This window comes from Lampetra fluviatilis, unplaced genomic scaffold, assembly GCF_964198595.1.
Source record: "Lampetra fluviatilis unplaced genomic scaffold, kcLamFluv1.1 SCAFFOLD_712, whole genome shotgun sequence".
NCBI lineage: Eukaryota > Metazoa > Chordata > Hyperoartia > Petromyzontiformes > Petromyzontidae > Lampetra > Lampetra fluviatilis.
In genome coordinates, this window is record NW_027621367.1 from 1 (window position 1) to 12,500 (window position 12,500).

Genomic DNA, 12,500 nt, shown 5'->3' on the forward strand with positions numbered 1-12,500 from the left:
GTGACTGGGTGAGTGACTGAGTGAGTGAGTGAGTGAGTGACTGACTGAGTGAGTGACTGACTGAGTGTATGAGTGAGTGAGTGACTGACTGAGTGTATGAGTGACTGACTGAGTGACTGAGTGAGTGACTGTGTCTGTGTAGGCGTGGGGAGCGGCGCGCCGCGTCTCCAAGGACGACTGGATGGAGTGGTTGAGGCGCCTCAGCGTGGAGCTGCTCAAGGAGTCGCCCTCCCCAGCGCTGCGATCCTGCTGGACACTCGCCCAGTCGTACACCCCCCTAGCGCGGTGAGCACACACACACACACGCACGCACACACACACGCACGCCGCACACACAGACACACACACACACACAGACACACACAGACACACACACACACAGACACACACACACAGACACACACACAGACACACACACACACAGACACACACAGACACACACACACAGACACACACACAGACACACACACACAGACACACACAGACACACACAGACACACACACAGACACACACACAGACACACACACAGACACGCACACGCACACGACACCACACACAGACACACACACAGACACACACACAGACACACACACAGACACACACACACACAGACACACACACACACAGACACACACACACACAGACACAGACACACACACACAGACACAGACACACACACACACACAGACACACACACACACAGACACACACACAGACACACACACAGACACACAGACACACACACAGACACACAGACACAGACACACACACAGACACACAGACACAGACACACACACACCCACACACACACCATCACACACACACCTGTACACGCACACGGCCATCGTGAACCCCAAAGTAGGATATTTCCTCAACTCTACTCCCCCCCACACTCCCCCCCCCACACTCCCCCCCACACTCCCCACACACTCACCCACTCTCCCCCCACTCTCCCCCCACTCCCCCACTCCCCCACACTGCCCCCACTCCCCCCACACTCTCTCCCCCCCACACTCTCCCCCACACTCCCCCACACTCCCCCCACACTCTCCCCACCACTCTCCCCTCCCCCCACTCTCCCCCCACTCACCCCCACTCCCCACTCCCCCTCAGCCCCATCCCCCCACACTCTCCGCCCCCACTCCCCCCCACACTCTCCCCCCACCCCACACTCTCCCCCCACTCTCCCCCCACACTCTCCCCCACTCCCCCACACACCTCTCTCCCCCCCACTCCCCCACACTCCCCACCCCCACTCCCCCCCCACTCCCCCCCACTCCCCCCCACTCCCCCCACTCTCCCCCCCCACTCTCCCCCACACACTCCCCCCCACTCCCCCCCCACTCCCCCCCACTCCCCCCCCACTCCCCCCCCACTCCCCCCCCACTCCCCCCCCACTCACCCCCACACTCCCCCCACACCACTCCCCCCCACTCTCCCCCCACTCCCCCCACCTCCCCCCCACACCCCCCCCCACTCCCCCCCCACTCCCCCCCCCACTCCCCCCCACTCACTCCCCCCCACTCCCCCCCACCACTCCCCCCCACTTCCCCCCCACTCCCCCCCCACTCCCCCCCCACTTCCCCACCCCCACTCCCCACCCACTCCCCCCCCACTCCCCCCCCACTCCCCCCCCCACTCCCCCCCACTCCCCCCCCACTCCCCCCCCACTTCCCCCCCCACTCCCCCCCCACTTCCCCCACTCCCCCCCCCACTCCCCCCCCACTCCCCCCCACTCCCCCCACCACTCCCCCCCCACTTCCCCCCCCACTCCCCCCCCCCACTTCCCCCCCCACTCCCCCCCCACTCCCCCCCCACTCCCCCCCACTCCCCCCCACTCCCCCCCACTCTCCCCCCACTCCCCACTCCCCCCACTCCCCCCCCACTCCCCCCACTCCCCCCCACTCCCCACTCCCCCCCACTCCCCCCCCACTCCCCCCCCACTCCCCCCCTCCCCCCCACTCCCCCCCCACTCCCCCCCCCTCCCCCCCACTCCCCCCCCACTCTCCCCCCCCACTCCCCCCCCACTCTCCCCCCATCCCCCCCCACGTCCCCCCCACTCCCCCCCCCACTCCCCCCCCACTCCCCCCCACTCCCCCCCCACTCCCCCCCACTCCCCCCACTCCCCCCCCCACTCCCCCCCCACTCCCCCCCCACTCCCCCCCCACTCCCCCTCCCCCCACTCCCCCCCCACTCCCCCCCACTCCCCCCACACTCCCCCACACTCCCCCCCACACTCCCCCCCCACTCCCCCCCCACTCCCCCCCCACTCCCCCCCCCCACTCCCCCCCCCACTTTCCCCCCCACTCCCCCCCCCACTCCCCCCCACTCCCCCCCCACTCCCCCCCCACTCCCCCCCCACTCCCCCCCCACTCCCCCCCCACTCCCCCCCCCCCACTCCCCCCCCCACTCCCCCCCACTCCCCCCCACCTCTCCCCCCACTCCACTCCCCCCCTACTCCCCCCCCACTCCCCCCCCACTCCCCCTCCACCACCCCCCCCCCCACTCCCCCCCACTCCCCCCCCCACTCCCCCCCCACTCCCCCCCCACTCCCCCCCCCACTCCCCCCACTCTCCCCCCCCCACTCCCCCCACTCCCCCCCCCACTCCCCCCCCACTCCCCCCCCACTCCCCCCCCACTTCCCCCCCACTCCCCCCCCACTCCCCCCCCACTCCCCCCCCCACTCCCCCCCACTTCCCCCCCACTCCCCCCCCCACTCCCCCCTCCACTCCCCCCCCACTCCCCCCACTCCCCCCCCACTCCCCCCCACTCCCCCCCCACTCCCCCCCCACTCCCCCCACTCCCCCCACTCCCCCCCCACTCCCCCCCCACTCCCCCCCACTCCCCCCCACTCCCCCCCCACTCCCCCCCACACTCCCCCCCCACTCCCCCCCACACCTCCCCCCCCACTCCCCCCCCACTCCCCCCCCTCCCCCCCCCACTCTCCCCCCCCACTCTCCCCCCCACACTCTCTCCCCCCACTCCCCCCCCACTCACCCCCCACTCCCCCCCACTCCCCCCCCACTCCCCCCCCCACTCCCCCCCCACTCCCCCCCCACTCCCCCCCCACTCCCCCCCCACTCCCCCCCCACTCCCCCCCCACTCCCCCCCCCACTCCCCCCCCACTCCCCCCCCCACTCCCCCCCCACTCCCCCCCCACTCCCCCCCCACTCCCCCCCCACTCCCCCCCACTCCCCCCCCCACTCCCCCCCCACTCCCCCCCCACTCCCCCCCCACTCCCCCCCCCACTCCCCCACACTCCCCCCACCACTCCCCCCCACTCCCCCCCCACTCCCCCCCCACTCCCCCCCCACTCCCCCCCCACTCCCCCCCCACTCCCCCCCCACTTCCCCCCACTCCCCCCCACTCCCCCCCACTCCCCCCCACTCCCCCCCCACTCCCCCCCCACTCCCCCCCCACTCCCCCCCCACTCCCCCCCACTCCCCCCCCCACTTTCCCCCCCACTCCCCCCCACTCCCCCCCCACTCCCCCCCACTCCCCCTCCACTCCCCCCCCACTCCCCCCCACTCCCCCCCACTCCCCCCCCACTTCCCCCCCACTCCCCCCCCACTCCCCCCCCACTCCCCCCCACTCCCCCCCCACTCTCCCCCCACTCCCCCCCACTCCCCCCCACTCCCCCCCCACTCCCCCCCCACTTTCCCCCCACTCCCCCCCCACTCCCCCCCCACTCCCCCCCCACTCCCCCCCCACTTTCCCCCCACTCCCCCCCACTCCCCCCCCACTCCCCCTCCACTCCCCCCCCCACTCCCCCCCCACTCCCCCCCACTCCCCCGCCACTCCCCCCCCACTCCCCCCCACTCCCCCCCACTCCCCCCCCACTCCCCCCCCACTTCCCCCTCACTCCCCCCCACTCCCCCCCCACTCCCCCCCCACTCCCCCCCACTCCCCCCCACTCCCCCCCCACTCCCCCCCCACTCCCCCCCACTCCCCCCCCACTCTCCCCCCACTCCCCCCCACTCCCCCCCCACTCCCCCCCACTTTCCCCCCACTCCCCCCCACTCCCCCCCCACTCCCCCCCCACTCCCCCCCCACTCCCCCCCCACTCCCCCCCCACTTTCCCCCCACTCCCCCCCACTCCCCCCCCCACTCCCCCTCCACTCCCCCCCCCACTCCCCCCCACTCCCCCCCACTCCCCCCCCACTCCCCCCCACTCCCCCCCCACTCCCCCCCACTCCCCCCCCACTCTCCCCCCACTCCCCCCCCCACTCCCCCCCACTCCCCCCCCACTCCCCCCCCACTTTCCCCCCACTCCCCCCCACTCCCCCCCCACTCCCCCCCCACTCCCCCCCCACTCCCCCCCCACTTTCCCCCCACTCCCCCCCCCACTCCCCCTCCACTCCCCCCCCACTCCCCCCCCACTCCCCCCCACTCCCCCCCACTCCCCCCCCACTCCCCCCCCACTCCCCCCCACTCCCCCCCACTCCCCCCCCACTCCCCCCCCACTCCCCCCCCACTCCCCCCCCACTCCCCCTCCACTCCCCCCCCACTCCCCCCCACTCCCCCCCACTCCCCCCCACTCCCCCCCCACTCCCCCCCACTCCCCCCCCACTCCCCCTCCACTCCCCCCCCACTCCCCCCCCACTCCCCCCCACTCCCCCTTCACTTTCCCCCACTCCCCCCCACTCCCCCCCCACTCCCCCCCCACTCCCCCCCCACTCCCCCCCCACTTTCCCCCCACTCCCCCCCCACTCCCCCCCCACTCCCCCTCCACTCCCCCTTCACTCCCCCCCCACTCCCCCCCACTCCCCCCCCACTCCCCCCCCACTCCCCCCCACTCCCCCCCCACTCCCCCCCACTCCCCCCCCACTCCCCCCCCACTTTCCCCCCCACTCCCCCTCCACTCCCCCCCCACTCCCCCCCCACTCCCCCCCCACTCCCCCCCCCACTTTCCCCCCACTCCCCCCCCACTCCCCCCCCACTCCCCCCCCACTCCCCCCCCACTCCCCCCCACTCCCCCCCCACTCCCCCCCCACTCCCCCCCCACTCCCCCCCCACTCCCCCTCCACTCCCCCCCCACTCCCCCCCCACTCCCCCCACACTCCCCCCCACTCCCCCCCCACTCCCCCCCCACTCCCCCCCCACTCCCCCTCCACTCCCCCCCCACTCCCCCCCACTGCCCCCCCCACTCCCCCCCCACTTTCCCCCCACTCCCCCCCACTCCCCCCCCCACTCCCCCCCCACTCCCCCCCACTCCCCCCCCACTTTCCCCCACTCCCCCCCACTCCCCCCCCACTCTCCCTCCACTCCCCCTTCACTCCCCCCCCACTCCCCCCCACTCCCCCCCCCACTCCCCCCCCACTCCCCCCCACTCCCCCCCCACTCCCCCCCCACTCCCCCCCCACTCCCCCCCCACTTTCCCCCCACTCCCCTCCACTCCCCCCCCACTCCCCCCCCACTCCCCCCCCACTCCCCCCCCACTCCCCCCCCACTTTCCCCCCACTCCCCCCCCACTCCCCCCCCACTTTCCCCCCACTCCCCCCACTCTCCCCCCCCACTCCCCCCCCACTCCCCCCCCCACTCCCCCCCACACTCCCCCCCCCACTCCCCCCCCACTCCCCCCCCACTCCCCCCCCACTCCCCCCACACTCCCCCCCCACTCCCCCCACACTCCCCCCCCCACTCCCCCCCCACTCCCCCCCCACTCCCCCCCCACTCCCCCCCCCCCCCCACTCTCCCTCCCCCCCCCCCCCCCGCACCCTGCAGGGAGTTGTTCAATGCGGCCTTCCTGTCGTGCTGGTCCGAGTTGGGGGAGCAGCAACAGGATGAGCTCATTGGCAGCATGGAGCTGGCGCTCACCTCGCAGGACATCACGGAGGTGACGCAGACGCTGCTCAACCTCGCCGAGTTCATGGAGCACAGCGACAGGGTAGCACAGCCGCTCACTCACTCACTCGGTCCGCTTCGCTCACTTCGCTCACTCAGTCGCTCGCTCAGTCACTCGCTCGCTCACTCACTCACTCAGTCACTCAGGCACTCAGTCACTCGCTCGCTTCACTCACTCACTCGCTCAGTCACTCACTCAGTCACTCGCTCACTCACTCACTCACGTCGCTCAGTCACTCACTCAGTCACTCGCTCGCTCACTCACTCACTCAGTCATCACTCACTCACTCACTCACTCAGTCGCTCACTCACTCACTCAGCCACTCACTCACTCAGTCACTCACTCAGTCACTCAGGCGCTCACCTCGCAGGACATAACGGAGGTGACGCAGACGCTGCTCAACCTCGCGGAGTTCATGGAACACAGCGACAGGGTAGCACAGCCGCTCGCTCGCTCACTCAGTCACTCAGTCACTCACTCAGTCACTCACTCGCTCACTCACTTACTCACTCAGTCACTCAGTCACTCACTCGCTCACTCACTCACTCACTCACTCACTCGCTCACTCAGCCACTCGCTCGCTCACTCACTCACTCAGGCCGCTCACTTCACTCAGTCAGTCACTCGCTCGCTCACTCAGTCACTCACTCGCTCACTTCACTCACTCACTCACTCAGTCACTCACTCGCTCACTCACTCACTCACTCACTCGCTCACTCACTCACTCAGCCGCTCACTCACTCAGTCAGTCACTCGCTCGCTCACTCAGTCACTCACTCGCTCACTCACTCACTCACTCAGCCACTCGCTCGCCTCACTCACTCACTCAGCCGCTCACTCACTCAGTCAGTCACTCGCTCGCCTCACTCAGTCACTCACTCGCTCACTCACTCACTCAGTCACTCACTCGCTCACTTCACTCACTCAGTCGCTCGCGTCGCTCAGTCACTCGGTCACTCGCTCACTCAGTCAGCCGCTCGCGTCACTCACTTCTCTCACTCACTCATTCACGTCGCTCAGTCACTCGCTCGCTCACATCACTCACTCAGTCGCTCGCTCACTCAGCCGCTCGCCTCATTCACTCACCCGCTCAGCCGCTCGCTCACTCAGTCACTCACTCACTCAGCCGCTCGCTCACTCAGTCACTCACTCACTCAGCCGCTCGCTCACGTCACCGACTCGTTCGCTCACTCACCCGCTCACCACCACCACTGCCACCACCACCTTCACCCCCCCCCACCACCCCCCCCCCACCACCCCCCCCCCCACCACCCCCACCCCCCCCCCCCCACCACCCCCCACCACCCCCACCGTGACGTTGCTGCCCCACTCGCTGCCCCACCCACAGCAGCGTGACGATACTGCCCCACCCCCACCCCCTGCCCCACTCGCTGCCCCACCCACAGCAGCGTGATGATACTGCCCCACCCCCTGCCCCACTCGCTGCCCCACCCACAGCAGGGCCCGCTGCCTCTGCGTGACGACAACGGCGTGGTGCTGCTGGGGATCGCGCCTCCAACTGCCGGGCCTACGCCAAAGCGCTGCACTACAAGGAGCTCGAGTTCCAGAAGGGAGCCACTCCCGCCATCCTGGAGGGCCTCATCAGGTGCGGACGTCCGCCTCCTCCTCCCCCCCCCCGTGTCTCCGTGTGTCTCACCGAGTCTTACCGTGTCTCCCCGTGTCTCCCCGTGTCTCGCCGTGTCTCACCGTGTCTCCACGTGTCTCCCCGTGTCTCACCGTGTCTCCATGAGTCTTCACCGTGTCTCCCCGTGTCTCTCCGTGTCTCCCCGTGTCTCCCCGTGTCTCCCCGTGTCTCACCGTGTCTCCATGAGTCTTCACCGTGTCTCCCCGTGTCTCGCCGTGTCTCCCCGTGTCTCGCCGTGTCTCCCCGTGTCTCCCCGTGTCTCCCCGTGTCTCGCCGTGTCTCCCCCGTGTCTCCCCGTGTCTCCCCGTGTCTCCCCGTGTCTCCCCGTGTCTCCCCGTGTCTCGCCGTGTCTCCCCGTGTCTCCCCGTGTCTCCGCGTGTCTCCCCATGTCTCCCCGTGTCTCCGCGTGTCTCCCCGTGTCTCCCCGTGTCTCCCCGTGTCTCGCCGTGTCTCGCCGTGTCTCCCCGTGTCTCGCCGTGTCTCCCCGTGTCTCCCCGTGTCTCGCCGTGTCTCCCCGTGTCTCCCCGTGTCTCCGTGTGTCTCCCCGTGTCTCGCGTGTCTCACCGTGTCTCCCGTGTCTCCGTGTGTCTCCCCGTGTCTCGCCGTGTCTCCACGTGTCTCGCCGTGTCTCCCCGTGTCTCGCCGTGTCTCCCCGTGTCTCCCGTGTCTCCCCGTGTCTCGCCGTGTCTCCCCCGTGTCTCCCCGTGTCTCCCCGTGTCTCCCCGTGTTTCCCCGTGTCTCGCCGTGTCTCCCCGTGTCTCCCCGTGTCTCCGCGTGTCTCCCCGTGTCTCCCCGTGTCTCCGCGTGTCTCCCCGTGTCTCCCCGTGTCTCCCCGTGTTCTCGCCGTGTCTCGCCGTGTCTCCCCGTGTCTCGCCGTGTCTCCCCGTGTCTCCCCGTGTCTCGCCGTGTCTCCCCGTGTCTCCGCGTGTCTCCCCGTGTCTCCCCGTGTCTCCCCGTGTCTCGCCGTGTCTCCCCCGTGTCTCCCCGTGTCTCCCCGTGTCTCCCCGTGTCTCCCCGTGTCTCCCCGTGTCTCGCCGTGTCTCCCCGTGTCTCCGCGTGTCTCCCCGTGTCTCCCCGTGTCTCCGCGTGTCTCCCCGTGTCTCCCCGTGTCTCGCCGTGTCTCGCCGTGTCTCGCCGTGTCTCCCCGTGTCTCGCCGTGTCTCCCCGTGTCTCCCCGTGTCTCGCCGTGTCTCCCCGTGTCTCCCCGTGTCTCGCCGTGTCTCGCCGTGTCTCCCCGTGTCTCCCGTGTCTCCCCGTGTCTCCCCGTGTCTCGCCGTGTCTCACCGTGTCTCCACGTGTCTCCCCGTGTCTCACCGTGTCTCCATGAGTCTTCACCGTGTCTCCCCGTGTCTCGCCGTGTCTCCCCGTGTCTCGCCGTGTCTCCCCGTGTCTCCCCGTGTCTCCCCCGTGTCTCCCCGTGTCTCCCCGTGTCTCCCCGTGTCTCCCCGTGTCTCCCCGTGTCTCGCCGTGTCTCCCCGTGTCTCCCCGTGTCTCCGCGTGTCTCCCCGTGTCTCCCCGTGTCTCCGCGTGTCTCCCCGTGTCTCCCCGTGTCTCCCCGTGTCTCGCCGTGTCTCGCCGTGTCTCCCCGTGTCTCGCCGTGTCTCCCCGTGTCTCCCCGTGTCTCGCCGTGTCTCCCCGTGTCTCCGCGTGTCTCCCCGTGTCTCCCCGTGTCTCCCCGTGTCTCCCCGTGTCTCGCCGTGTCTCGCCGTGTCTCCCCGTGTCTCGCCGTGTCTCCCCGTGTCTCGCCGTGTCTCCCCGTGTCTCCGCGTGTCTCCCCGAGTCTCCTCGTGTCTCCCCGTGTCTCCCCGTGTCTCGCCGTGTCTCACCGTGTCTCCACGTGTCTCCCCGTGTCTCACCGTGTCTCCATGAGTCTTCACCGTGTCTCCCCGTGTCTCGCCGTGTCTCCCCGTGTCTCCCCGTGTCTCCCCGTGTCTCGCCGTGTCTCCCCCGTGTCTCCCCGTGTCTCCCCGTGTCTCCCCGTGTCTCCCCGTGTCTCGCCGTGTCTCCCCGTGTCTCCCCGTGTCTCCGCGTGTCTCCCCGTGTCTCCCCGTGTCTCCGCGTGTCTCCCCGTGTCTCCCCGTGTCTCCCCGTGTCTCGCCGTGTCTCGCCGTGTCTCCCCGTGTCTCGCCGTGTCTCCCCGTGTCTCCCCGTGTCTCGCCGTGTCTCCCCGTGTCTCCGCGTGTCTCCCCGTGTCTCCCCGTGTCTCCCCGTGTCTCCCCGTGTCTCGCCGTGTCTCCCCCGTGTCTCCCCGTGTCTCCCCGTGTCTCCCCGTGTCTCCCCGTGTCTCGCCGTGTCTCCCCGTGTCTCCCCGTGTCTCCGCGTGTCTCCCCGTGTCTCCCCGTGTCTCCGCGTGTCTCCCCGTGTCTCCCCGTGTCTCCCCGTGTCTCGCCGTGTCTCGCCGTGTCTCCCCGTGTCTCGCCGTGTCTCCCCGTGTCTCCCCGTGTCTCGCCGTGTCTCCCCGTGTCTCCGCGTGTCTCCCCGTGTCTCCCCGTGTCTCCCCGTGTCTCCCCGTGTCTCGCCGTGTCTCGCCGTGTCTCCCCGTGTCTCGCCGTGTCTCCCCGTGTCTCGCCGTGTCTCCCCGTGTCTCCGCGTGTCTCCCCGTGTCTCCCCGTGTCTCCCCGTGTCTCTACTACACCCTGAGTCTCTACTAGACCCTGAGTCTCTACTAGACCCTGAGTCTCTACTACACCCTGAGTCTCTACTACACCCTGAGTCTCTACTACACCCTGAGTCTCTACTAGACCCTGAGTCTCTACTACACCCTGAGTCTCTACTACACCCTGAGTCTCTACTAGACCCTGAGTCTCTACTACACCCTGAGTCTCTACTACACCCTGAGTCTACTAGACCCTGAGTCTCTACTACACCCTGAGTCTCTACTACACCCTGAGTCTACTACACCCTGAGTCTCTACTAGACCCTACTACACCCTGAGTCTACTAGACCCTGAGTCTCTACTAGACCCTGAGTCTCTACTACACCCTGAGTCTCTACTACACCCTGAGTCTCTACTACACCCTGAGTCTCTACTACACCCTGAGTCTCTACTACACCCTGAGTCTCTACTAGACCCTGAGTCTCTACTACACCCTGAGTCTCTACTACACCCTGAGTCTCTACTACACCCTGAGTCTCTACTACACCCTGAGTCTCTACTACACTCTACTACACCCTGAGTCTCTACTACACCCTGAGTCTCTACTACACCCTGAGTCTCTACTACACCCTGAGTCTCTACTACACCCTGAGTCTCTACTAGACCCTGAGTCTCTACTACACCCTGAGTCTCTACTACACCCTGAGTCTCTACTAGACCCTGAGTCTCTACTACACCCTGAGTCTCTACTACACCCTGAGTCTCTACTACACCCTGAGTCTCTACTACACCCTGAGTCTCTACTACACCCTGAGTCTCTACTAGACCCTGAGTCTCTACTAGACCCTGAGTCTCTACTACACCCTGAGTCTCTACTAGACCCTGAGTCTCTACTAGACCCTGAGTCTCTACTAGACCCTGAGTCTCTACTACACCCTGAGTCTCTACTACACCCTGAGTCTCTACTACACCCTGAGTCTCTACTAGACCCTGCTACACCCTGAGTCTCTACTAGACCCTGAGTCTCTACTACACCCTGAGTCTCTACTACACCCTGAGTCTCTACTAGACCCTGAGTCTCTACTAGACCCTGAGTCTCTACTAGACCCTGAGTCTCTACTACACCCTGAGTCTCTACTACACCCTGAGTCTCTACTACACCCTGAGTCTCTACTAGACCCTGCTACACCCTGAGTCTCTACTAGACCCTGAGTCTCTACTACACCCTGAGTCTCTACTACACCCTGAGTCTCTACTAGACCCTACTACACCCTGAGTCTCTACTACACCCTGAGTCTCTACTAGACCCTGAGTCTCTACTACACCCTGAGTCTACTAGACCCTGAGTCTCTACTAGACCCTGAGTCTCTACTAGACCCTGAGTCTCTACTACACCCTGAGTCTCTACTACACCCTGAGTCTCTACTAGACCCTGAGTCTCTACTAGACCCTGAGTCTACTACACCCTGAGTCTCTACTACACCCTGAGTCTCTACTAGACCCTGAGTCTCTACTACACCCTGAGTCTCTACTACACCCTGAGTCTCTACTACACCCTGAGTCTCTACTACACCCTGAGTCTCTACTACACCCTGAGTCTCTACTACACCCTGAGTCTCTACTACACCCTGAGTCTACTACACCCTGAGTCTCTACTACACCCTGAGTCTCTACTAGACCCTGAGTCTCTACTACACCCTGAGTCTCTACTACACCCTGAGTCTCTACTACACCCTGAGTCTCTACTACACCCTGAGTCTCTACTACACCCTGAGTCTCTACTACACCCTGCTACACCCTGAGTCTCTACTAGACCCTCTAGCACGGTGCGTGTCTACCCCGGGTTGTCCTTGTTGCAGCATCAACAACAAGCTGCAGCAACCCGAGGCAGCTGCTGGTGTCCTGGAGTACGCCATGAAGCATCATGGGGGCGAGCTGGTGGGTGGGTGTGTGTGTGGGTGTGTGGGTGGGTGGGTGTGTGTGTGGGTGGGTGAGTGGGTGGGTGGGTGAGTGGGTGAGTGGGTGAGTGGGTGAGTGGGTGGGTGAGTGGGTGGGTGGGTGGGTGGGTGGGTGAGTGGGTGGGTGGGTGAGTGGGTGAGTCAGTGAGTGGGTGGGTGGGTGGGTGAGTGGGTGGGTGGGTGGGTGAGTGAGTGAGTGGGTGGGTGAGTGAGTGAGTGGGTGGGTGGGTGAGTGGGTGGGTGGGTGAGTGGGTGAGTGGGTGGGTGAGTGGGTGGGTGGGTGAGTGGGTGAGTGGGTGGGTGGGTGGGTGAGTGGGGTGGTTTCGGCTGAGTGTCCGAGTGAGTCGCTCACCCACCCACTCACCCACCCACCCACCCACTCACCCACTCACCCACCCACCCACCCCCCACCCCCTACAGGAGATCCAGGGCACGTGGTATGAGAAGCTGCACGA

The 12,500-nt window shown here is 67.7% G+C and overlaps 1 protein-coding gene across 1 annotated transcript in view; it reads left to right on the forward strand.

Moving 5' to 3' along the window:
• Positions 1-181: 181 nt before the first annotated feature.
• The window catches only part of LOC144955144 (serine/threonine-protein kinase mTOR-like), a gene marked incomplete at its 3' end in the record, with an annotated part of 48,576 nt that continues 36,257 nt past the window's right edge, over positions 182-12,500 (forward strand). The window contains 5 exon segments of the mRNA XM_078885466.1: positions 182-285; positions 5,726-5,888; positions 7,305-7,350; positions 7,353-7,452; positions 11,947-12,025. Of these exon segments, the coding sequence (XP_078741592.1) occupies positions 182-285; positions 5,726-5,888; positions 7,305-7,350; positions 7,353-7,452; positions 11,947-12,025 (492 nt within the window).